The 26777-nt window shown below is 42.9% G+C and overlaps 2 protein-coding genes across 3 annotated transcripts; both read right to left on the bottom strand.

Moving 5' to 3' along the window:
* Window positions 1-208: 208 nt before the first annotated feature.
* LOC308464864 (CD59 glycoprotein-like) lies at window positions 209-8709 on the bottom strand. Its single transcript, XM_080984479.1, has 4 exons — window positions 8558-8709; window positions 5306-5398; window positions 3779-3880; window positions 209-749 (listed from the first exon to the last, which is right to left on the bottom strand). The coding sequence occupies exons 2-4, from the start codon at window positions 5367-5369 to the stop codon at window positions 550-552; spliced, it is 366 nt and encodes a 121-aa protein (XP_080840605.1). The 5' UTR covers window positions 5370-5398; window positions 8558-8709; the 3' UTR covers window positions 209-549.
* A 4041-nt stretch (window positions 8710-12750) lies between these two features.
* CD59 (CD59 molecule (CD59 blood group)) lies at window positions 12751-24815 on the bottom strand. 2 transcript variants are annotated; one of them, XR_013980173.1, is made up of 5 exons: window positions 24553-24815; window positions 17929-18006; window positions 16459-16560; window positions 14504-15393; window positions 12751-14159 (listed from the first exon to the last, which is right to left on the bottom strand). XR_013980173.1 is itself a non-coding variant. In XM_080984491.1 (4 exons), the coding sequence occupies exons 2-4, from the start codon at window positions 17990-17992 to the stop codon at window positions 15200-15202; spliced, it is 360 nt and encodes a 119-aa protein (XP_080840617.1). In that variant the 5' UTR covers window positions 17993-18006; window positions 24553-24815; the 3' UTR covers window positions 12751-15199. The 2 variants fall into 2 exon arrangements, 1 of the variants encoding a protein (XP_080840617.1); XM_080984491.1 differs by having other exon boundaries at window positions 12751-15393.
* Window positions 24816-26777: the final 1962 nt, after the last annotated feature.

Raw genomic sequence — 26777 nt, 5'->3', positions numbered from 1 at the left:
GGAGATTAGGACTGTCCAAATAACGCCTTCTGAACTCTTACCCACCATGTGAAATATGCCTCACTAGAAATACTTCCTTATAGCCATGTTGGGAAGAAAGAATAGGAACCGTAAGTGTATTTGACAGTAGCCAGCAAAAATATGCTTTCTACGGGTGCAACTGGTTGCAAGTTGTGGTATGGAAACAGAGGCCCATGATGAAAGGGTATGTAGTTCAAATGTCAAGTAGACACTTTTATTATTGAGATAAAAGTCTTACAGATAGGAAAAGATGAAAAATAAGTTGGCAGTTTCATTAGATTCAAAAACTCTGCTATGAAAAGTTTAAGTGTACAAAAGTGATACAAGTTTACAAGTAGAATGAAGCACCACAAAGAAAAACCCACAATGCAGTGACTACAATGTAGTAAACAAGTTTTGCTATTCTACTTTCCATTTTCCCTGATTTATTCGGTCTCTGTTCTCAATGTGTGGTGCTCTCTCTTACAAGGCTATTTGTCAATAGGTATGAAATGACTTCTTTTTGTTCAAAGTATTTCCTACTCCAGATCAGAAGCAGAGCATCTGGATTGCGATCAGCACAGAAGTTAAGCCAAGGACCATCTTACTACCTGCTGTAATTGGGCTGCCATTACACAAATCTTTTTGGCAGCAATGAAAATCAAAGTTTCCAGTCTTGAATTCTTTCTCAATAAAGTCAATTTTACAGTTGGAGTATTTCCAGCACGTAGAGATATTTCTTCCAGTACCTTAAAAAACAACAACACAAAGACAAGATTTTATGGAAAGTAGTTTGCTTTCCTGCTGAGCAAGAAAATTGGGGGAGGGGGAGAAGAGTTTAAGAATGTCTATTTAAGTCTTCCATACCTTCCTTACAGTTATTTAAAAAAATATTGCCTATCTGTTCAAAACACGCAAGGTGGCTTTTAAAATACTGTCATAAAAATATAGAGACAGCATCTAAAAAGAAAAAAATAAACCATGTGTTTGCCCCCAAATCTTATTTGAGATATTTTACTTTACAAGAGCTATTTGAAGAAGCAGCCAGCTTCCTATTCCAGTAACAAAGGCAATAGTATCAAGCCAAAGTAACCATCCAACACCCATTTGCTTCTCTGCACAGGGGCAAAGGAGAAAATTAAGGGGAAATGAAAATGTGTACAATAATTTCACATTGAATCCAAGACCTACTTTACTTCTTTAAGTACAAAAGATGTAGTTTGTATGATTTATCACTCAACATTTGTTTTTAATATGCATTTATTATGAAAACATTTTAAATTCACTTTCATGTTCCAAAAAAATATATCACCATATCAAGAACAGTGTCTCAGGGAGAGAGCTCTACTTTTTGTGGTACAATGCAAGAAAGATAAACTAATTTTCTTACAAGTATTAGGTTACATCCATTCTCATGGATTGCCCAACTTTAAAATGCTCAGGGACCCCTACCACCTTCCCTTAATGTTTCATCTAATTAAATCAGCCCAGAGACTTCCACATCATCAAACGTACCCAAAAAAGTACAATGCTAGATGTACAACCAGCAGTTAATGAAGAATGTTAATGAGGATGGGGAGAGAAGAGTCAGAAGCAGGACAATTAAATTTGCCTAATGCCATATTTAAACCAATGCAGTCTCCTCAACAACCTATCCCTAAAATACCGTATTTTTCGCTCCATTGGATGCACTTTTCCCCCCTTACAAAGTAAGGGGAAATGTCTGTGCGTCTTATGGAGCGAAGCCAGCAAGAGCCGCTGCTGCCGACAAGCTCTGCGCAGCTCTCCCTTTAAAGCAAGAGCTGTGTAGAGTGTGTCTGCGGCTCTGGCTGGGTTTACAGGGAGGCGGGAGGAGGGACTGCCGTCTGTCCCTCCTTCCGGCTCATTGTAAAGCCAGCAAGAGCCGCGGCTGCTGAGCTGAGCCGGGGAGGAGGCAGGGAAGGGGATTCCGTTGGTCCCTCCCTCCTCCGTGGCTCGCTTTGAAGCAGGAAAGTGGGAGGGGAGCAGCTTACACTCGTGTAAGCAGCTCCTCTCCCACTTTCCTGCTTCAAAGCAACCACGGAGGAGGGAAGGAGGGACCCATGGATCCTCCTCGCTGCTCAAGGCTGCAGCGGATTCCCTCCTCCCGGGCTCCCTTTGAAGCAGGAAAGTGGGAGGGGAGCAGCTTACACTCGTGTAAGCAGCTCCTCTCCCACTTTCCTGCTTCAAAGCAACCACGGAGGAGGGAAGGAGGGACCCATGGATCCTCCTCGCTGCTCAAGGCTGCAGCGGATTCCCTCCTCCCGGGCTCCCTTTGAAGCAGGAAAGTGGGAGGGGAGCAGCTTACACTCATGTAAGCAGCTCCTCTTCCACTTTCCTGCTTCAAAGCAGAGGGAATCCCCTCCGTAGCTTGCTTTGAAGCAGGGTGCGGGAGTTCAGTGGGGAAAGAGGGCAGGAAATAGATGCCGGGCAGGAAGACTTTGACCACTGGAAAGTCCACCTCAGCCTCCTCAGATTTCCACTGAGACAGCCAGGCATGGCCATAAGAGCTGGAAACTTGCATGGGCTGTTTATTTAAAGACAAAAACATGCACTCATGTGAAAGAAATCCTCCCAGGTTCCTGGACACAACCCACACTTGATATTCACACAGGTTACATGGATGGCATTGGCAGCTGGAGGAGCAGCATGGTTAAAGAGCAAGTCCTGGTTTCAAGCTGAAGATCAGCTCTTTCCCTTCCCTCCCTTAATTCAGGATGCTACAGTTTACAGATGCTGCGTCTGCCTGCCCTTTCCCCTGAGCTGTAAAAGCACCTTCAATAGGGTGATGGGAGGTGACACAGTCATCTTCCAGATGTGCAAAGAACCACCCTCTTGACACTAAAAGTGACAGCAGGCCTCACGCCCAGATCTGAAGCATAAATGGGAACCTAGGAAGCTGCCTTATAAGGAGTTGGATCCACTACTCCATCTAGCTTAGTAATGTCAACACTGACTGGTAGCAGTTTGCCAGAGTTTCAGGCCTGGAGAAGCCGGGGATTGAACGTGTGGTGTTCTGCATGCAAAGCCACTGAGGTTACAGCTGTTCCCTTTAAAAACAAATTAATATTGTAGTCCCCATGGTTCTGAAGAAAGGGCTAATTTAAACGGGAACAGAGGGACCTTCCCTGTACCACGTCAGGACCCCTGAGCCCATTGAGCTCAGTTTTGTCTTCACTGATGGGCAGAGGCTCACCTGGGTTTCAGGAGACACACCCTCAGCCCTACCCGGAGAAGCTTTCAAGGACTGAACTTGGGATCTTCTCCATGCTCTCCCCACTGAGCTATGATGGCTCCCTCTCTTCTCCTCCCCTCCTCCTATGCAGGAGGCCTATCTCGGCTTGTCATTATAATATATATGTCAAGGGCTTTGAGAAGCATATAAAATCAGGCTCAGCATTATTAACTGGACTTAGATAAGCCATGGTTCCCCTTCCTTCCCTCCTCTGAGGCTCGCTTTAAAGCAGCAAAGCGGACAGGAGCCACCCGCTTTGCTGCTTTAAATAGTTTAGTACAACATTTGATTCAGAATATTTTTTTTCATGTTTTCCTCCTCTAAAAACTAGGTGCGCCCTATGGTCAGGTGCGCCCTATGGAGCGAAAAATACGGTAATTTGAAGAAAAGGCCTCACTTCAGTGATTTGGGAGGAAAAAATGCATAAAATACAAGTGCTGGCCATAATGAAGTAAAGAAAATAGTTCTTTTAAAATTGTACTTAATCACAAGTTACACATGAATCAGATAAGGCAGCATACTTACCCAAGTTTACCAGTATGCAAGAATCAGTATCACCCGAGCATGTGACGTTCGTTTTACATGGACCGATACCATCCAGACACTGATAACATTTTAAGGCAGCTCCTAAATGAAAGAGGGGAGGAGAATAGAAGATGGTCTTATTGCAGGCTTCCATCATGAAACTAGATTCCTGGTAACAAGCTTGAACTACAATATTGATGTAGAAATAATTAAAAGATAAGTTAAAAGTGTTTAAGCGTACCACAAAGGCATATCAGATGTCACAGCTCATCAGAGCACATACTGCTTTAGTAAAGATCATGCCACCTTAACTGGTTGCTATGTAAAACTCCCCACCACCACCTAGTTCACTTTAACAGTAACAATAGAATTCATCCTTAAGTTGCACTCTGAATGAGCTCTGTTGTCCTTCCAACAGGGGAAGCTACAATCCTCCAGAGATTAAGGTAAAGGTAAAGGGACCCCTGACCATTAGGTCCAGTTGTGACCGACTGGGGGGGGGCGTTTTCCAGCGCTCATCTATCTCACTTTATTGGCCGAGGGAGCTGGCGTACAGCTTCCGGGTCATGTGGCCAGCATGACTAAGCCACTTCTGGTGAACCAGAGCAATGCACGGAAACACCATTTACCTTCCCGCCGGAGCAGTACCTATTTATCTACTTGTACTTTGACATGCTTTCAAACTGCTAGGTTGGCAGGAGCTGGGACAGAGCAATGGGCATCCGGGGGATTCGAACCGCCGACCTTCTGATCGGCAAGCCCTAGGCTCTGTGGTTTAACCCACAGCGCCACCCGCATCCCTCTCCAGAGATTACTGGACTTCAAAACCCATCAGTCCTGTCAGCATAGGCAAAATATATGAGATGTGGAGTCCAACTACCTCTGGAGGAACATCCCTGCCTGTATCATTGTATTCTAATGTTGTTTTGAACAACTTTATGTAATTTTATTGTGTGTCATCACAGGTTTCCCATGGAAAGGAAAAAAGGAGTTATAAATTTGAACCAAATAAATAAAAATAGTTTGTGGCATTAATGCAAGGCTTTTCTCATTGAGGGAACCAAGTATAATCTAGTATGTATGCAAAAGAGCCATATGAAGAAGTCTGTTCTAGAGTTCCCGATTCAATTCTAGAAGATCTGACTACAATACAGCTGGAGTCAGCACAAACCAGTTTCAACAGCAATACCGCAAGTATAATATCACAAGTATAGATTAAGCTATGAGCCATAAGCAGTGGCTGGCATCTCTGAAGAACTACCTACCTACAAAGGAAGAACCTACCACATCCCAGTAGGTTTGCCTCCAGGAGTCAAAATTAAGCAAGTCCTCCTTGGCCTACTAGAATCATAGCCCACCAGAAACCGCCCCCCATAGCTATTACTCTTTAGGGGAAATACCAGCAACAACTGTTCAAGTCCACATTTCTCTCCCAGCCCCTGAACCCCTTTTTGTGAAGCCCACCTCCTCTGCTCAGTGCCTTGCTCTAAGTTCACACTATTTTTAATAGCGCACTTGCATACTTACCAAAGTGGCTGAACAAAGTCAGAACAAACGTGGCGATCAAAACGGTGGTAACAAGAGTCTTCATCTTCCAGTTATTATTTTTCCAGCCTTAGCCTATAAAGCAAAAACACAGTTTGGTTGGTGCTGGATGTTCTGAAGCAACAATTCAATGTAGCACTACGGCAACTGTTGTCAGCAGAATCTTTTCAACTTGCCAGATGGAACAATCCCCTATCTCCTCCCATCCTTGAGCTGTTCTGGAATCCTCCGAACCCCCACCAGAGCCAATTTCAGAGCATTTTGTGGGGGGAAGAGAGACAAGCCCAATTGTGTTAGTGGAAAACCTTGTGCAGACTTCCACTACAGCAACCAACCAACCAACCCATCTGCACAATACCACAAAAGCAAATGTCACCAGCCTTTGATAACATGCCTCACAATGAGCAAAATGGAGGCGTGTGCTTTTTTTGTGGGGCGCAACACCCATTTCTGTTTGCTTAACAGAGGTCTTACACAAGAGTGAAATTTGCTTGCATCTCTTAAATTGTGGGCAAATCCTCCCAATTTCTACACCAAACTCTCATTGCCACCCCTTAATGAGACCCCTTTACCCAGTGATGCACAACCACTCCAATCCCTCTTTGGTGCCAATAACTTTATTTGCAGCCACAATTCTATTTCTTTTGGCAAATCGTAGTTTAATCAAGCTGTTCTGGAGCAAGAAAAAAGTAACAGCACTAATGACAAGGCCAAAACAGCAGTCTTGTGCAAATCTGGTAACACTGAAAATGTGTGGTGCAAAAAAAAATATGAGGACTGGCAAGACACCCATTTTCTATATGCACTATCCTATGTTACCATAGGGGCAGAATGTAAGGAGACCAATTGTAGTTCGAGCCAGAGTCATAGACAGGTGGAGACAACTAAGTCTTGGCTTGTCCCCCACCCTCATCAGGCTACAATGCCAACATTGAGGAGGTGGAAATGGATAGCCAGTGCCACCCTCTGGGCTGGTTCTAAGTAAGGAGGCAGGTGAGCGTTGACTGAAGTTGGGGTAGTGCCCCATTTGCCCTCATGGACCAACCTCCTCTGACCAAAGAAATCTAATAGCACATCATATATGGATGAATCTTCGGGTAAGGAAAATACAAAGTGGCTGTTATGTACAAAATTATAATCTCATGTACTGTAATCAAGTACAACTTATTTAACCATTGCTGAATACTATATTGGACCACCTAAACACCAGTTTAAACACCCCACCTAAACACCACTAGTAAAAGCTTATTGCATAAGCCTAGTTGTCCTAGCTACTTGGCCTTCTGGCTTGAGAAGAACGTATCTACCAATGGAAACCCAGGAATGGAAACAAGCTCCTTAGTTCTTGGATTCACAGCCAATATATAGGATCCAGGAAATTCAAAACTGAGGATTAGCCCAGGTGAAAATCAAAGAAAAATGTTTCTTTACTAGCAGCAAGAATGGAATCTGAAAGCGATGTTTTTCCTCTGTAGACAAAATATGCCACAGCACAAAAGACATCAGGAAAAACTTTGTGTGAAAACAGTGAAACTAAGATTGAATCCAGAGGATAAAAATAAGACTACTCTGTTCCCAAACATCCAAAAAACCGTTTCCGGTTTGATGACTTGTTGCTTTAATTCTCTCTTTTACACTCAACTAAAATTCATTCTGTAGCAGTGACAAGATGAGAAAACTGCAAAAACGGTTTCCGTTATTTATGGGCTTGATGTGGTATCAAACCTTATCACCCAGCACCGCTAGCTGCACGGAGTAACAAAGCTCTTTTCTTCTTAAAACTGGTGTACCCTCTTATCTGGACTGCGGTCTTGTCAGTATTTATGCTTCTAACAAAACATTTCTGCCTGTTTGACACCTCAGTCAAAGCTTCTTGGCCAAAGTTTCCTTCCTCCAGTTTTGCTTTCACGGTGCCTACAGACTGGACCAGAATTGAACTCAGCAATGCAGCTCATTCCTTTTTTTGGTTGCCATTTCCCCACACAACAGTTCACTTTGAAGTAATAACAAAACAGGATGAATTCCTCTCCAACGGAAGAGGTGCTCCGACATGTTAGTGTGTGGGCTGCAGTGTGTAGGTGTGTTGCGCGAATGCTCAGGGCGCTCCTGCCAGGGCTGGAAAGGGTTTAACCTCTGGTATGCTAGTAAAACTTAATTCCATGTCACCAACATGGAAAGTCTGGAAAGCTCTGCTCTAGAGGCCCAGATGAAAAATCAGCCATTGGCCACACCCATACATATTCCTCAGTAGGCAGCAAACTTTCCACAAGCAAGTAGGGTTGGGTCACACCAGGTTGGGTCTGCAGCACCTTCGTGTAACGTTTTACCTTGTGAAATGTAGGATGCTATTTTACACCTCCCCTCTTTCCTCATGTTAAATTTCATTTGCCAATACCTTTACGTACCATTTTCTTTACAATAACGTTTCCCCACCTGAGGAGAATAAATGGCAGGAGGTGCGCACATTACAGGTTCCTACTGCAAGGAATAGTCAGGTAGTACCTCTGAGACCATCGCTAAGTAGACAAGCCACCGCCTCTAGGGACCGAGACAGACTTCCATTATTTCCCCCCAACTCCCAGTGCAACCGATCCGGATCATACAGAAATGTAGTGGATCCAGTTCCCCACCAGGGCCCTGCCCATGGGCGTAGCCAGGAATTTTTTGGGGGGGGGGCAGCAAGCTTTTGTTGGGGGAAGACAGAGCCTCAGTTAAGCACTTTTATTGATTTATTGATTATTGATTTATATTTAAGGCTACGCCTATGGCCCTGCCCATGCGCCGGAATGAGCAACGAGCTTGGAAGGGCCTTATATACGACAAGCCCGTGCATTTATTATATAACGATAATGCTCTCCAGCATGACGGACCTCTCCCCTAGTATCAATAGGTGCACATTTCCCTTCGCTTCGTACCGCGGGAGGGGGGGGGGGTCGGCGCCGCGTCCTCCAAGCCCCGTGCTTGAAACCGGGCATTGCTGCGCCTGCCTCGGCTTCTCCGCGAGACCGGCCTGCTAAGCGAGCGACTATTTCGGTCCCGAATGCCTTCCACGCGCTTTCCCCATAACGACCCGCCCACCGCCCAGGGATCCGACCCCATTCGCGCCGCTCGCATCTTGCAACGCGGAGCGCAAAGGGACAGAATAAAGGCGCAGGAAAGTCTGGAGGAGAAGCCGCGGGGGTGTCGCTGATGCTCAAGACGACCCTGGCGGAAGAAAAGGCCCCTTGCACTCACCCCTCCTCGGCTGCTCCGTGCTTCTACCTACACACGCCTCTCAGCTGCTCCGCTCGGCCCTGGGAAATTGTTTTTTTATATAGCAAAAGCCAGCCTCGGTTTAGCCTCATTGGCCGAGGGCGGGATTCCTGATTGGCTTAAGGGCTAGCGGGGAAGATGACGTCATGGGTTAACTAGAGGGAACGGCTCCGTTGCCAGTACATAAATCCCAAACTGTCTTTGATAGGAATTTGCAGTTTAGGACTCCCATTAAAAAAAGGGGCGGGGGACTGTAGTTTGTTACAAGTGCTGGAAATTGTAGCTCGGCGGGAGATAAATTATAGTTCCCAGGATACCTGGGGGACTTTATGAGCTTTAAATGCATGGTACACAGCCCCTCTCTGTCACTGCTGAGAGAGAGGTAAATAAACGCTACTGATGGGCATAGCGGGGGGGGGGAGCAACTGCCCCCCTCCTAAATCAAGTCAATCAATAAAAATATTTAACAAAATGTAGAAACCGTAGAAAGAATTTGAGAGATTTTTTTCTGAGCACTTGGGGTCAAAAGAAAGTAATTCAAAACAACTGTTATTGACTATTCCGAATCTGCCAGAGGATGGTGCCAGGTGGGTGTCCTGCCCGCCCCCCGCAAACATAATTCCTGGCTACGCCCAGGACGGAACTCTGATAGATCCTCGATCAAATATCACCTGCTAATTATTGCTCAGCTGCAGCGCCTGGAAATAGAAAACGGGATGTTCTCTATGCAATCCAGCAGATTCCCCGCCGCTTCCTCCCTCCCCCGAGTAGGGTTTCAGTTTTAAGATCCGTATCTGAGTCTGCTGAAGGACGCTCTGCGTCTGTATTTTATGTTGAAGCACAGCTGGGAACCCGCCTACTGAAAACCAAATATCCAAAGGAGAAAAAGGCTATCAGAGGAAAAAGTCACCAGCCAGAGGTTTCTCGGTCGTTATTTAAACAGGTGCCAGGTCGGAAAAACTAAAATGTGCGCATTGCTACTCCACAAAGTCAGTTCTGAGCAGCCCTGAATTGTAGCGGCGGCCCCTTTTAGATGGGGTGTGTGAGAAGTTCAAGGCTGGCCACGTGGCCATAAAGGAAGACACACCTTCCAACATTTTGCGTGATGGAATAAATAGCCTGGCAAATTCCTGTGAAGGTTCAGTGGGCTGGGCTTGATCTGCACAATAAATGTGCTGTTATGGGGGATTATGAAATGGAGGGAGAACCTTCAGACATTTTAAAATATGCAGACCGCATGTTTTATTGTACATATTAATGGAGTATTATTATTTAAATGTTCTGATGAATTGTTTATATTAATAATATGTGCATTTTACAGGGGCTGAGTTGTGGAGCATAGCTGTCAACTTTTCCCTTTTCTTGTGAGGAATCCTATTCAGAATAAGGGAATTTCCCTTAAAAAGGAAAAAGTTGACAGCTATGTTGTGGAGTTTATTGCTGGGATAATATTGTGTCTAATATGACCCTGACATTTAGTAGGCATTCATTAAATACCATTGTTCCTGGCTCAGTTTGGGGTCCATTTCAGCTGGTCCTCATCACCTGAGGTTACTGTGAGAGGGAGTTATTTCACTTACCTGGGCGTAAATCCCGTTGCACTTGGTGAAACTTGGTTCTGAGAAGACATGTATAGGTTTGCTCTGTTAAACATCAAACCTGGGTGGGTGCATATATTCAGTCCCTGGCTCTCTTGCTTACCCCTTTGGCCTGCAGCACTGCTAATTTCTTTCGGCACTATACCATTGTCCTGTGTTCTCCATGAGAGGCTGAGGGGGTGTTCCTACTTTTATTTTCTTAAAAGTGCCCTGTGGGTGATCAAAACCACTGTGCAAGAGCAGGAATCTAGACAGTTTGATTTTCTTTTACCTTTTTATTAACTTTAACAGGTTATTAACTTTAGCAGGTTTTTACACTACCAGTTACACTTCATACTTGCACAGGTAGCTATCTATTCGTGCCTCTTTGGTGATATCTTGTGCAGCCATGACAGAATCCTGTTGTGTCTGTTCTTTTTCTGACCTGGGGCTCTGCTAATCTTCTATTTCTTTTTTTTCTTCTCACCAGTTAGCAATAACTGATTCCCAGGCTTGCAGCCAATTTTCACCACATCCATATCTGTATCTTTTTCAAAGCACACAGTATCTTTGTCCTTCCTTATTCTGGCTGGTGTGATGCGCTTTCTCTCTCTCTCTCTCTTACTGGGAAAATGGCTTTATAAAAATTTATTCAACCCCTTTTACTTACAGGAAGCATGCCTGTTTGTTTATCTATACTAGGTTATTTCATTCACATTAATTCACAAAAGGGCAATCCTTGGGGATACTGATAGGGTCATTTCAGGGCTTGTTAGGCACAAGCTGGAGAACATGGGGAAATAAAACTAATGGCTAGGGAACTCGTTGCAACTATGCCAATTTATATAACTCAGATGCTGTGGTGCTTAGGCTACAATCCTAGGCACACTTTCCTGGGCATAAGCTCCGCTGAATTTAATGAGACTTAACTCTGAGCAGATGTATATAGGAGTGCTCTGCCAGCAGCAACTGAGTCAGGTTCAAAGTGGGGCTTAAAATAGGGCTGTAGTGAGCCCTCAGTCTCAAGTTGGGTGGCTACGTGCAAGTCACACATTCCTGTACCTTTAATACCTGTGCAGGAGCAGGAATTTCAGCAGGTGTAGCTTATCAGGCAAACGACATCTGCTGAAATTCCCTCAGATACTGTTAAAAGTTTAGGAGCCCCTGTCATCTTTTGCACCTAGCCATCCTAAAGGGATTTTTATTTTTCTCATCCTGTGGATTTCCCCCTGACCCCTCAGCTCCTTCAGCCTGGGGTTGACCCAGAAAACACACACACACACACACACACACACCCCTCTTCCATATTGCCTGGCAGCAGCCTTTGCCAACTTGATGACCACCAGATGTTTGAACTTTTTTCTTTTAAAAAGTCAGACTGATTAGATGCAAAATTATTCACCAAATGTATATATTATGCACATAATCATGTTTGTGTCAAGCTGTATGCAATACTGGCTCTGGTAGAAATTTTGGTAAATTTGGCAACATTTCTACTTGGAAAAATTATTATAGTTACACATTATTGTAGTCAGTGCTTTTTTCAGGTGGTACTCAAAGGTATGCAGTACTGGCACCTCTTTTTTGTTGTTAAAAAGTGTGCCACTTGCTATAACAGCTTCATGATACCAGCAGCTATTTTTCTAAAGAAAAAAAAGCACTGATTGTAGTGAGCTAATGGGTTTCACTGTGCCCTTAGGCACTTGTTGGAGTCTTCTGGAAATAAATAACTTGCTGCTTTCAAACAGTGTGTCAATACTGCATGAATGCTTTGTGTGTGCAACATAACCATTGATCTCAGTGTAATTTTGCTGCTGTTTGACAATGCTGCCAGCTGGGTATTATTTTTTTCACTGGACATTTGTTAAAAAAAGATCAAGACAGAACATAGACATGTAATCAGTACAGGATAATGTTTTGATTCAAAGTTGCTATAGGCTCTATGTGGCCTACACTCTAAAGGAAATATTTGACAAGAGTTGGGAATATGAACAATGATTCCCAAATGTAGGATTGCAGAAATGTGACCTTTCCATTCATATACATTATGCTTCTTAAAAAGTGCTTTCACTGTCCAAGAGTCTTGGAGAAGGGTAGCCAATGTGGTGCCAGCCAGATGTTTTGGACGGCAATTCCCAGCCAGCATTGGTCAGGGATGATGGGAGCTGGGGTCCTTATCAAGCAAAGGACATCACATTGTCTACTCCTGATCTTGGCTATTGCTTCAATGCAACACAACTTGGAAAGGGGACACAGCTTTGGTATGAAGATAGCATTGGTAGAACATATGTTTTGCACACAGAAGATGTCACCCCTGGAATCTCCAGGAAGGGCTAGAAAGAGGCCCTGTCTGAAATTCCCTTGCCAGTTAGTATAAACCAGCCTTTCACAACCCGGTCCATCCAGATGTTTTTGATCACCCATCATTTCTGAATTTTGCCTGGGCTGTATGGGACTGACAAAAGTTGTAATCTAAAACATTTGGATGGCCTCAGGTTGGGGGAAGTTGGTACCGAGCTATATAGACCATTGCTAAGGCTGCATAGAAGGCAGCTTCTTATGTTCCTAATTTCCAAACAACCACACATTACACAGAGGTGTGTTTTATTTACTGTTTTATAGTTGTTGTTTTAAAAAAGAACCATCACCAGTCATGTTCCAAGTGATTGAACAGTTTGTTTAACAAATCCATGTTGATGAAACATGTATAGTGTATAAATGGAAAATGTGGCACTATCTGCGTACAACGGCTGAAAATTAGATGTGTGCTATCCTGGAGTGAAGGTTAACAGCAACTAAAGGTTTTTTTGGGTGGGGAGGGAGAGCTTTTTGTCCCCACAACTAGCCCATTACCACCTGAAAGGATACACACACACACACACACACACACACACACACGAATAACATGGAAGACCAATGCATGGAAGACTATTGCAGAAGAAAGAAGAATTCTAAAAAGTAGCTACTGTCTATTCAATGGGTGTAATTGTAAACAAAGCCAGTGTGCTCTTTATAGCAGGGATCAAGAACCTTCAGGCTGCCCTGAAGTTGTTACACCATCAGTCCCAACAAGCATGGCCAGTGGTCAGGACTAATGGGAATCGGAATTCAACAACATCCAGAGGGCCACAGATTCACCACCCTTGCTATATACATAGTATATAAGCATTATTCACAGTAAATGCATTTATTGCAATGCTAGTAGTATATTGGCAGTTTAAAAAACATGGCAAGAAGTGCATTGTTTCTTGAATGACTATAGAAAGAGCATCTGATTACAGTATAAAGAGCCTCCCCACATTGGACAAAGTCTTCACACTAAACTCAAAGTTGAAATGTCATTAGGCTGCAATTCTAAATGCACTTCCTGAAGGTAAGCTTCATTGCTATATGAGGGAATTGCATGTAAGTGTGCTATAAGGATCCAGAAGTAAGTGTTCAAACAGCAGATATAGGCTACTACACGTTTATCAGCAAGACTTCTGCAAATGAAACAATGATACAAGCATTTTGCTGCAGTGTTTTAGCATTTTAAAGCTGAGCAGTGGCAGATTACTCACCACCACTCCAGATGTTTATATAAGACTTTGACCAAATCAAACTACACTACCAACAACATTGTCATCAACACAAGCTGCCTGTGAATCTAGTTGACTTACAGTCTAAGAAAGGGTCAGGGTATGTTCTTTTCAGCGAAGAGGGGGCAGCTGCCCCCCTAAATCAATAAAAATACATAGCTAACTGAGGTTCTGTCCCCTCCAACAAAAGGCCTGCCCCTCCCAACAAAAATCCTGGCTATGGACCAAGGGCTGAATTTTCTCCTTCCAGGGACAGCATGTCAATGGTGAGCAGGGCTAGAGACCAAAGTGATCAGTAGACACAACCCTTTTCTTTATAGGGCAGGCTTCTATGTGCATCATTTCCATCGAAGGAAGCAGGAGGCATTATCACAGGTCAAGGACCCATTCCAGCTTCGAGGAAGGCATGGAGTAAGGATAGGGAGAGTCCTGAGGGCGAGATAAAGAGGCTGAGAGGGCAGCAATGGACTGAGACGGACTGGCAGAGCCACCATGGCATCCATTGCCCTGCCACTTATGTCAGTCAAGGTGGAAGTGGGGGGCGGGGCGGGCGGGAGAGGCAAATTGCTGCGTGCCAGACGGGAGCAGCAAGCAGACCCAGATTGGGCCCGATGCCGTCAAATGACAGCAGCAGGACTTGCATGGGATCCCAGCTGGCTCCGCTCCTCCCAGAACGCCAAATTTTGGGGCTTACTGTGGCCTACCACTGGTGAGGATCCCACCAGTAGTACTTCTGCCCACCCATTCAGCAGGCAGAATGGAAAGCTCTGCACCAGCAGAGGGACTGTGTAATCACTGGCAGGGCTAGGCAGAGAGACACTGCTGCCCAGTCTGAATTTCCTCCAGCCTGGTGCCAAGGGGGTTTGGATGCTAGTCTAAGCCAGTAGGCGTCATGTCTTGGTGTCAATTTTTTCTTGCCGACTTAATTTTGATTTTATTGGGAATTCCTCTGTTCTGCCATCAAGCACCTAGAAATGTAATGTGCCATACAAATAGGGATGATTTACGTATTAGGTCCATTAAGTAGATGGCTCTTTACAGACAGTTCTCTTTTCATCTCTGCAAGTGTTGGATATGAAAGATTCCAGATAGCTAAGAAAGAATGTGTTTGTTTCTACATAAGAAATGCCATCTGGAGCAGGTTAAAGCAGCCTCCCCCTCTCCCCCCCCCCCCCCGGCTGTTGACCAGCCCTAAGAATCATGGAGTTGGCTCAGTTGCTAAAGGACATCAGAATACACTGGCTGAGAACATTTTATTACAGAATGGGTTTCTCTCATTCAGGAATGTTTTCCAAGTTAACTGAAAAGGGGATTTTAACCTGTCCTGGCAGCTCCTTCTCTTTTGTGTATCTGAATACTTTTCTGGTTTAAGACAATGCACCCCTTCTCCAAATGCTGCAGACATATCAACTAAAAAAAGGATGGAAAAGTGTGATGTGTATAGACAACACATTTTTAAAAGCTCCATATCACAGGAACATCATCCAAATCACAGTCATTGCAGAAATGGCTAGAGGAACTGTACTGACCATGGTGTTTAAACTTTTGTTGCAGAGATCTCTTTGGCAACAAAGGAATCTAAAACTGTCAGCGTTAAAGTAATTGGCAACTTGTTCTGTGGTACACTGTGACATTTTCCAGCAGCTATAGGTTCTCAAATGCACTGTAAAAGAAGAAAAAAGAAAAATGACACCCCAAAATAAGCAATTGAAAACTTGTCAGCTTAAAATACATTTGCTTTCCGTTGATTTTTTTTTAAAAAAAAAAGTTTAACAAAAGCTGCTAATTTGATAACTTTATAAGGATACCATAACTTATAATATGGTTTATATGGTAAATAAGGAAGCTTTAAAAAAAATAACCAAATGTCTCAGTACTTTGCAGTACTCTTGCATAGATGTAGGGTATAATCCTATTGAATATTGGAATGGATCTCGAGTTGCTCTTTTGTGAACGGAAGGACTCCTGTTCACAGAAGGGGCTGCTTTGGTGCACTACGTAGCTTTTGCCCTCATCCCATGTCAAGCAGATAAATCATCTACGTCAGATTCTCATGCCACTCCTAGCTTCTACTCCATCTCAAAAACAAACCACTTCTTTTTTTAAAAAAGAAACTCTAAACATTGGAATTAAATTATGCAAAAGAAAGAAGCAGATATGTAAAAATATAATATAACCTTAAGCCAGGCTTCCTCAACCTCGGCCCTCCAGATGTTGTTGGCCTACAACTCCCATGATCCCTAGCTAGCAGGACCAATGTTCAGAGATGCTGGGAATTGTAGTCTCAAAACATCTGGAGGGCTGAGGTTGAGGAAGCCTGCCATAAGCTAAGCCCGCAGCGATTCTCAACCTGTGGGTCCCCAGATGTTGTTGGACTACAGCTCCCATCATCCCTGAGCTCTGGCCTTGCTAGCTAGGGGTGATGGGAGTTGTAGTTCAACAACATCTGGGGACCCACAGGTTGAGAAAGGCTGATAAGGATGGGCCCCAAAGGATGATTGTATGAAACGGGCTCTCTGAGAAAAGGGCTTCTCATATAATGCCACTATGCAAATCTATGGTGCGGCTGCACTTTGCATACTGTGTGCAGTACAGATTGCCTCATCTCAAAAAGTAGATCGTAGAGTTGGAAAGTGTTCAGAAAGGGCTTATTAGTAGTATAGGATTGTGCTGCAAGAGACAGTCAAACCAAGAGTGAGACTGATATACTGCTGCATATTATACATACCAAACCTAATTTGCAAGCAAGCATCTTCTTCGTAGCTACAGGTAAGGTTTGTCCTACACAGGAAGGGGCTTTGTTCGCAAGTGTAACATCGGAGTGCATAGCCTGAGATACAAAGGGAGATTTTGTTAAACTAACGAAATATCTATATAGCATGATAATCTAAAGTATTTTACGTACACTGCCACAGTAAACAAACATTAGGCCAATATGATTACTCACATCATAATGAATATTGGAGGAGGAGAGGAGAGAGGATGGCAGCTTTCCTAATGCCACTTAAATAGTTTGTGGCTAGAGTAAGATTTGGGGACCTCCAGCTCACCTGAGTAGCTGTCGCTTCAGAACCCAATTCAATTTTTGGTAAAAGGAAAACTGACGACACATCACTGCTTCGATCACTATGCCAAAAGTTTCTTTTTTGCTTTTGTTGTTGCTTTACCGTCTCCAATAATAAAGTGTAAAATACTTTTTGCTTTTACAGACCTTATACAGGACATTTTTAAAGGCAGGGTTGTTGTTTTTTAAATTGACCTAGGGTTCAACTAATAAGGAAATCTACTCTCCTGTCCAAGTTTGATCCCTTTGACACAGTAGTAGGTAATGAGACAAATAGAGAGGAAGAGCCCCCTACTGGACAAAGGATTGAACTGGGCAGCTTTTGGCTCCTGTTGAGAGTTCAGTCTTCAGAAAACAATAGGCTTAAGTGCATCTGCATTATGAATTAGACAATAGTAGTTTGACATCTAAAAGCAAATTATTCATTATTTAGAATATCCAGGCAGCTATGGTGGAACGTTTTGCCTCAACTGCCATCCAACTCTACCTGCTTCCCTAATTGCTGTGAAACCTTCTTCCAGGGACAGAGAACTTATAGCCTCCAGCTCCTATCAGCCATAGCCAGCATGGCCAATGGTCAGGGAAGATGGGAGCTGGAGTCCAAAAGCAGCTGGAGAGCTATGGGTTCCCTGTCCCTGCCATGCTGATTCCTGACTGACTACATCAAAGAAACTCACCTGTCATGTATGATGGAACTAAGCAAATTTCCCATTTTTGGTGCCTGCACATGGGATATGTAAACCCAAGCATATGTGTTAAGCACCTGATAGGTCACTATCACATCACTATTTATTATGTTTTTGCTGATTAACCTGCTGTGTTTCCTAGGCTGTGCATTAAATATAATAATTCAAAGTTTACCAACAAAACAATTATTTGGTGGACACCTCCACCAAAGGACTACACGAAATGCTTGCAAGGTTGCGTGTGGTTCAGGACCATTCCCCATCTTCTCCTCTCAGGCTTTAAAATCCCTTCTGGTTAACTGTATGCCAACCGCTATGTTCACATCAGTTGCTGTATTCTGTACAGCACTTGAACAAATACAACAGAAGCTGAAAACTTTCTATAGGTTTCCATCAAATTTACATCACTGAGCCACTCCCTTCAAGGAGCTTCAAGGTGGATACCTACCAGAACTGCAGGAGACAGTTACAATAATGAATATTGTAAGCAGAATGCTGTTCATTTTGTCCATGGCTCCCCTGGAGTCTAAAAAGAGAAACACACATGAGACTGCCCATAATTTGTTTGCTCTAGTCAAAGCCTCCCATCCAAAGCTGTTATTAGCCTCTAGGAGAGAGAAAATCAACTGAGCCTTGACAAGGAGGCAAATGAAGAAAGTTACCTTCTTACATATTTTTTTTTTACACTAATACACCCCTCCCTTCCACTATTACATCAGTTTTAACAGTCATAGCTTCCATAGCTTCCCGGAAACTCTAGTTTGATAATGGTGCTGTTTTCAAATTAAATTATGTTATACATTTTAATAAGATTTTACTATTTATTTATTTATTTATTTATTTATTTGTTTGCTTGCTTGCTTGCTTGCTTGCTTGCTTGCTTGCTTGCTTGCTTTTAGGCTGCACTGGAAAAGAAGCAGGTAGCAGCATGCTCTGGGGACCCTGTAGGAGGTTTGGAGAAACACGTACAAAAATATTTTAAAAAGGAAACCTAATACGGGGAAACAATCCAAGTCCAGCCCAGCCCAAGAAGAACTGAGTATGCTCAGCAACCAAAAATATTGAGTCAGCTTGAAAAGAGAAACAGGAAAGGAGAACTGCAGAAAGAGACAGAGAGGAGGAAAATGGTTGGCTGGCAGTTTAATACTTCAAGGTCAGTGGTAATAGTGGCAATAATTTTAAGACAACAGCCAGAGAAACCAGAAAACTGGACTGTTCCAAACTTCAGCTCCCAAACATCTTCTGTTTGTTCATACAATCCAAATTTCTGCTGAAAACATATAACACAGACGCTATATGTATTGCTTTTAAAGTGTATTTTGAAGATTATACATTCATACTACCATTACATGCAGTAGATGGCCCTGTAGTGGGTATAGGAGAGAGTAGGGATGGTTTCAATAAGAAAAGCATGTATCCATCATGTCTTCCTGAGAGGTTTACAGCTTCTTCATCAAATAGCCACCCAGCTATCTGTTTCAGATCTAGTTTACAAGCATTTAACTCTTCAAAATGTGGGTGGCTGTCACAGATGTGCACTTGTTCTCTTGGTACGTCTCCTCTTAAGCATCCTGTCTTTCGATTAAGTTGGATAATGGAGATCTGCAATCAAGATCCCTTTTCCAGGTTTGTATTTTGCAATATAGTACTTAGAATCATAGAATCGTGGAATTGGAAGGGACCCTGAGGGTCATCTAGTCCAACCCCTTGCAGTGCAGAAATCACAGAAAGATGGCCATCCAATCTTGCCTTTAAAACCTCCAGCGAAGGAGAGTCTGCCGCCTTCTGATGGAGTCTGTTGCACTGTTGACAGCTTTTAATGTCAGAAAGTTCTTCCTGATGTTTAGCCGGAATCTCCTTTCTTGTCATTTGGATTCATTGGTTCTGACCTCCAGAGCACTTGTACCCTTGAAGTTTCAGAATAATACATTGAGGGATTGGTGGTACTGAAATAGCAGGCACTTTGAGTATGCTCTCTAAAAGGTTTTTGGTCTGCTTCCACTGTGAAGATGGCCAAGTGTACAGACTTGTGATTTGTTGTTGTTGTTCGTTGCTCTTCCATTTTTATTGTTAATTATTTAACTGAACAAGTAAGCAAACCAAAACAAATAAGAGTGTAAGTACAATATGCAGTGTTATCAACTGCCCTGTAATCCAAGCAGTGATGTGAACATGGTGTCAAGTCAAGTGTCCAGCCCTTCTGCTTCACCTTGAGTTCCTCGCACAACATTTCATGTGTTGATGGTGGCTGACAATTATATTCCCTTTTTAGAAGCATATGCAATAAAATAGTCCTAGACTTCATTTTTAAAAATGCCTTCTGTATTTTGGTTTGCTAATGCTCTCACTAGTTTTGAAAGATGAGGCGGTCCAAACATAAATTTTTTTAACAACCTGATGGAAAGAAAGGACAGCTACGAAAATATTCTGAATGATCAGTACTGAAGACGCTGGATGCTTTGGAGATCCAGATGTTACTAGCTGCTGCTGCTGCTGCAAACCTGAGGGTAGATATTCATTTGGCACTTTATACAGATCTTTTCATATGCCAGTATTAACCTGTCTTCAACATATGACTGATTTAGATAGGATTCCTGCACTGCAAGGGGGGTTGACTAGATGACTCTTGTTTTTTTTTATATATATAAATATTTATTGGGTTTTACAATAGAAATAAACATAATAAACAGTGTAACATATATCTTAACATAATTTCACATTTTCTTTGGACTTCCTCACATCTCCCGCTCCCACTTTCATCGTTATAACATTTTGTCAGCAATTTATTATCTTATTTGCATTCTTATATCCCTTCTATATTTCATAGTCTTCTAGTTCTCAAAAAGAGTTATATTTTCTCAATCTCACTTATTTTCTTAAATCATCTAAATTAGTGGTGCTCAATTATTTATGATCTAGCATCCTGTTTAGCATTCACTCAAGTTGCAATGTTTTTGTAAATAATTCTTAAATTTCTTCCAATCCTCCTCAGTCCTCTCTTCTCCCAGGTCACGAATTCTGCCGGTCATCTCAGCCAGTTCCATGTAGTCTATCAGTTGCATCTGCCATTCTTCCAGTGTGGGTAGATCTTGAGCTTTCCAGTGCTTTGCAAGTAGTATCCTTGCTGCTGTTGTTGCATACATAAAAAATGTCCGGTCCTTCTTTACCACCCCTTGGCCGACAATACCCAAAAGAAAGGCCTCTGGTTTCTTAGTGAAGGTATATTTAAATACCTTTTTCAGTTCATTATAAATCATTTCCCAGAACGCCTTCACTTTAGGGCAAGTCCACCAGAGGTGGAAAAATGTTCCTTCACACTCTTTACATTTCCAACACTTATTGTCAGTCAGGTGGTAAATTTTTGCAAGTTTGACTGGGGTCATATACCATCTATATATCATTTTCATTACATTTTCTTTCAAAGCATTACATGCAGTAAATTTCAATCCAGTACTCCACAACCTTTCTCAGTCCTCAAACATAATATTATACCCAATGTCCTGTGCCCACCTTATCATAGCCGATTTAACCATTTCATCTTGTGTGTTCCATTTTAACAGCAAGTTATACATCCTTGAAAGTACCTTAGTCTTAGGTTCTAACAATTCTGTTTCTAGTTTCGATTTCTCCACCTGGAACCCTAATTTCTTGTCATTTTTAAAAACTTCTTTAATCTGAGCGTAATGTAACCAGTCTCGCACTTTATCCTTCATTTTCTCCAAACTCTGCAGTTTCCAATTGTCTCCATCTTTTTCTAGAATTTCCCAATATTTTGGCCATTTGGCCTCCATATTGGGTCTTTTTCGGGCCTTAGCTTCCAAAGGTGAAAGCCACCTTGGAGTTTTATTTTCCAGCAAGTCTTTATATTTTGTCCAGACATTAAACAGTGATTTTCTGACAATATGGTTCTTAAAGGCCTTATTTGCTTTAACCTTGTCATACCATAAATATGCATGCCATCCAAAAGCATTGTTAAACCCTTCCAAATCCAACACGTCAGTGTCTTCAAGAAGTAGCCAGTCTTTTAGCCAGCAGAACGCTGCGGCCTCATAATACAACTTTAGATCTGGCAGGGCAAAGCCCCCTCTTTCTTTTGCATCAGTTAATATCTTAAACTTAATTCTGGGCTTTTTGCCCTGCCAGACAAACTTAGAAATATCTCTCTGCCACTTCTGAAAGCACTCCGTCCTGTCCAAAACCTGAAGTGTTTGAAATAAAAACAACATCCTTGGCAATACATTCATCTTGATAGCAGCAATTCGGCCTAACAAAGAAAGTTTCAATTTTGACCAACTATCTAAGTCTCTCTTAATTTCTGCCCAGCATTTTTCATAATTATCCTTAAATAGACTTAGATTTTTTGCTGTTATGTTTACCCCTAGGTATTTTACTTTTTTAACCACATTAAGTTCTGCCTCTTTCTGAAACCGTTCTGACTCTGTATCTGTCAAATTTTTTCCCAAAACCTTAGTTTTCTGTTTATTTAATTTAAATCCAGCCACCCGACCAAAGTCATTAATCAGTTGTAATACTCTTTTCGTACTAGACTCTGGCTCCTGCAGGGTCAAAACCAGGTCATCTGCAAAAGCTTTTAATTTATATTGTTTCTGTCCGACCTGAATTCCTTCCACCAACCGATCCCCTCTAATCATATTCAATAGCACTTCCAGAACCGAAATGAATAACAAAGGGGAGATAGGGCAACCTTGTCGTGTTCCTTTTTCAATTTTAAACTCTTCTGTAACCACATTATTAACTATCAGTTTAGCTTTCTGCTCTGAATATATCGCCTCAATCCCATTCTCAAAACCCCGTCCCACTCCCATCTCTTTTAAATTTCCCATCATAAATTTCCAGGAGATGTTGTCAAAGGCCTTCTCCGCATCTATAAAGATTAAAACTGCTTTTGTGTTTATATCTGTTTGCAAAAGTTCCAAAATGTCAATAATGTTCCTTGTATTAGCAAACAAATGTCTACCTGGGAGAAAGCCTGCCTGGTCCTTATGGATTACTTCATTTAAAACTTTTTTGAATCTACTTGCCAAAATGTCTGCAAATATTTTGTAATCCACATTTAAAAGGGAGATGGGACGGTAGTTCTTAAGTTGTGTCTTTTCAGCTTCCGTCTTTGGTATTAATGTGATAAACGCTTCCTTCCACGACTCCGGTGCCCTCTTCCCCTCCATAATTTCATTGCTGACCTCCATCAAAGGTTGTATCAAATAGTCTTTTAATGTCTTATAGTACTTGGAGGTCAGCCCATCTGGCCCTGGAGATTTGCCCAGTTGCGTGTTCTGAATGGCTTGTTCAATCTCCTGTCGTGTTATTTTGGAATTCAGGATTGTCCTATTTTCTTGTGACAATTTGGATAGTCCATTTTTTGCCAAAAATTGTTTAATCTCAGCTTCGTCTTGCGGCCCTTGGGTGTATAGTTTTTTGAAGTATCTCTGGAAACACTTTCTAATGTCCACAGGATTCTGAATGTTTTTTCCTTCAACCTCTAAGTTTGTAACCGTATTTAATCTTTGTCTTCTTTTCAACTGCCAAGCTAGCAGTTTTCCACATTTATTCGCCGACTCAAACGTTTTTTGTTTCATTAATTTAACCTTCCATTCTATTTCCTGATTTATCAATTTAGAATATTGTGTTTGATAAAGTTTAATTTCTCTCAGAGTTGGCTGTGACTTCGGATTCAATCTTAACTTCTTCTCTAATTCTTTTATTTTATCCAGGATCTTATCTTTTTTCTCATTTTGTGTCCTTTTCTTTACGGCATTCTGTTGTATCAAGAATCCCCTCATTACAGTGACTAGATGACTCTTGGGGTCCCTTCCAACTCTAGATTACTACGTTTCTGTGAATACAGTATTGAATTTTGAATAGTATAAAATTTGTACTATATTTTCTAAAATAAAGTGGACTACATGGCAGGGCCGTAACATATCACACATACCCTCTCAGCCAAAGTCCTCAGCTCCAAACATGCCATGTGTGTGGATACAACTGAGGGCTTGTTGTTGTTGTTATTTTGAAATAATTTTACAGACTGCTGCCAACTCCCACTTGGAACACCAAAATTTTGGGGTGGGAATTCTGCCTTCTAACATGCTAAAAACATACACACAGTTTGGCACACTAACAGCAATGGCTCTAGGGGATTCCATTACTTTATGTTTCAGTGATATTTTATGTTCTCAGAGAAAACGACCTACTCTTTCACACTAGGAAAAGCAATGAGTTAACAGGAAGAAAACAAAGTGCCTTGATTAAATTTGCACTATGCGGCACCACCATGGCAGGCATACTAAACAGAGAAGAGGGATCCTAATTTGGCGCGCTACCAAAGCTAGAATTATTAGGGAGCAGCAATGTATCAGGTGACCTTAGATGATGGGAAAGGGGACCAGAACCAGGGCTTTGATGGAGGCAGAGCATCCTTTATCTCTCAGCATTGCCTCTGCAGTCTTAGATACGTGCTCCTTCCACGATCCCGAGAGAATTCTCTTTGAGACCCGCAGAAAGCAGCAAGAGGACAGACCCTAGTTAGGACGGTCTCGGACGACAGGAAGGGCGCTTTGGGGCGGGGCTGTTTGGTAGGATCGCCTTCTCATGCCAATGGGGAGGCAAAGGTTAGGAAAGCTGCACCCACTGAATGGAATCCCCTTTTCTGAACGGACACAGCAGAAAGTACGGCCCAATGTAGTCGATGCACACCCAACGCCCCCCGCCCGCCACACGCACCACACATCCCGTTGCGAATTCCGACCCCCTACCTACCGCAGTATTGCCTACACTGGCCGGCAGCAGTCCCCCAGCCTTTCGGGAAGGGGGGTCTCTCCCAAGCCTAGTTGGAGAGGATGCTTTCTGTCCCCTGGTCTCCTATCCTTCCCCGCAAAATTAACCCCTAAATGCAACCTGCTTGGGTCTAGGCTCATTTCGCCCCTATCCCTCTCCTCTCCGGAGACCCGCCTGCTCTGGGGGTGTCCCTTTCCCACCTTCCAAGCGGGACTGAAGCGATTAAATGACGAATCCTGAAGCCAAAAACGGAGGGCAAGCCCTCGAAGCCGCTCACCCTCCTGCCCGCAGCTCGACGCTCCGCCGCAATCTCTCTACAGCAAAATCCTGGCCCGCCGGTTTCCCTCGCGCCCAGAAGAGCGCGCCGCTTCTTCTCGGGCACCAGGACGCTCCGCCTCCCGCGCGGCGAGGCTGGTCTGCGGCAATGCGGAGAGCGGCCGAAGCAGCGAAATATAAGTGCTTCAATGATGGGAGCGAGCCAGAGGGGAAAGCGAAAAGAGGGCGGAGCGGAGCGGGCTCGGCCTGTACCTATGAACGGCTGGCCGGGAGGAGCGAGGCCTTGAGGGGGTCGTCGTCGTCAGGGTGGCAAATTGGGCTTGGGAATAAAACCCGCAGGCATTGTTGCCTCCCCTCAAAAAGGATATTGTAGAGTTGGGGAGCGGAGAAAGGCCACCCGAGCCAACAACGGGATGGAGCGGCTCCCCTTTCAGGAAGGCTGCAGCATTGGGGACTTTTTAGTTCAGGGAAAAGGCGAGGGTGGGTTTTAATTTGCTTAAAAGTGCGAAGAAAGTTGATACAGAAAAAAGGTTTTCTCCCTCCTAAGGCTAGAACTCATGGCCAGCCACCGAAGCTGAATGTTAAGACGATTCAGGACAGGCAGAGAAAAGGACTTTTTCCAACATGAAGGGCTTTGAGAATTAAGACTAATTAGGCTAAACGCTGCTTCCACACTGAGAACTGGTTCTGAATACTGTATGTATTTGAAAGCAATACACCACCTACATCAGAGACCTTTTTATCCAGATTGGAAAGCTTGTTTTTAACATAGAATAGAATCATAGAGTTGGAAGAGACCACAAGGGCCATCGAGTCCAACCCCCTGCCAAGCAGGAAACACCATCAGAGCACTCCTGACATATGGTTGTCAAGCCTCTGCTTAAAGACCTCCAAAGAAGGAGACTCCACCACACTCCTTGGCAGCAAATTCCACTGTCGAACAGCTCTTACTGTCAGGAAGTTCTTCCTAATGTTTAGGTGGAATCGTATTTCTTGTAGTTTGGATCCATTGCTCCGTGTCCGCTTCTCTGGAGCAGCAGAAAACAACCTTTCTCCCTCCTCTATGTGACATCCTTTTATATATTTGAACATGGCTATCATATCACCCCTTAACCTCCTCTTCTCCAGGCTAAACATGCCCAGCTCCCTTATCCTCGCTTCCAGAAAGGATAGAGAGAGTAAGGCATATGGTATACAGTAGTACCTCAGGTTACATACGCTTCAGCTTACAGACTCCACTAACCCATAAATATTACCTTGGGTTAAGAACTTTGCTTCAGGATGAGAACAGAAATCGTGCGGCGGCAGCAGGAGGCCCCCATTAGCTAAAGTGGTGCTTCAGGTTAAGAACAGTTTCAGTTAAGAATGGACCTCCAGAACGAATTAAGTTCTTAACCTGAGGTACCACTGTATATCAAATGGGATGCTAGCTTCTGATATTCAAAGAACTTCAAGAACAGTTACCTACTGGGATAAGGAAGATAAGGATGACATGAGGTAGCCTAAAGTATATAAAAAGGTGCCTGAACATATAAACTTCAAACCCTTCTCAAGTTGGCTGTATGCAGTTATGGGAACTGGGAATAGTATGGACTTCAGCACTGTCAGGTTTACTACATACAGTGAAAGTTTCTGTAGAGCTTACTTCCTCCTGAAGTTTAAACTGACATGTAAACAAACATATATAGGGGAATATCTTAAACCTCCTGGAATGAGGATTTTTTTTTTTTTTACACTGAGGTTATCTAGCCTCAGTAAAAGTATCATCTCATAGGATAAAGGGGTCTGATAGGCCTTGGTAGCATGTCATGGTAAACGTCATCATAAACTGATCATTGCTGTTTTGCTCCTTCCTGTAATCACAAGGTGGGAAACAAATCAGAGATGCTGGTTCAACCCCCTTTCCCAAATCACCATCTGAGATAAGTACTGTTTTTGTTCTAGCTAAAGGAAGAAGAAAAAACAAGTTTAGAAGCTAATTAAAATATTTTCAGAATCGTAAGTGAATACTTTAAAAAACTGTTTGCACCCTGACTTTACCTGGATTCCCTTTGCTGTAGCTTATGCTGTAAATGTATAATACAAACCCTACAATAAATTATTATACAACTATGGCATTGAGAAAATTCAAACGTTTTCCACAATGTAACAAGTTCACTCTTTTTGGAAATTATAGTTGCAGTTTACTTCAGCTAGGAGTATCAATTTGATATTTTCTTAATTATG

Source organism: Podarcis pityusensis (assembly GCF_964106645.2).
Source record: "Podarcis pityusensis genome assembly, chromosome: 1".
Lineage (NCBI taxonomy): Eukaryota > Metazoa > Chordata > Lepidosauria > Squamata > Lacertidae > Podarcis > Podarcis pityusensis.
The sequence above is the reverse complement of the archived record's forward strand: the minus strand, read 5'-3'. Positions and strand labels throughout refer to the sequence as shown.

Bases quoted from the DNA above. Each gene is read 5' to 3' on its own strand.
- LOC308464864 (XM_080984479.1), bottom strand. From the start codon at position 5,369: ATGAAGACTCTTGTTACCACCGTTTTGATCGCCACGTTTGTTCTGACT. The intron at 3,881-5,305 runs GTAAGTATGCAA...TCTTTCATTTAG, and splicing joins GACTTTGTTCAGCCACTTTG to GAGCTGCCTTAAAATGTTAT. The intron at 750-3,778 runs GTAAGTATGCTG...TTGTTTTTTAAG, and splicing joins TTGCATACTGGTAAACTTGG to GTACTGGAAGAAATATCTCT.
- CD59 (XM_080984491.1), bottom strand. From the start codon at position 17,992: ATGGACAAAATGAACAGCATTCTGCTTACAATATTCATTATTGTAACT. The intron at 16,561-17,928 runs GTAGGTATCCAC...TTTGTATCTCAG, and splicing joins AACTGTCTCCTGCAGTTCTG to GCTATGCACTCCGATGTTAC. The intron at 15,394-16,458 runs GTATGTATAATA...CTTCTTTTACAG, and splicing joins TTGCTTGCAAATTAGGTTTG to TGCATTTGAGAACCTATAGC.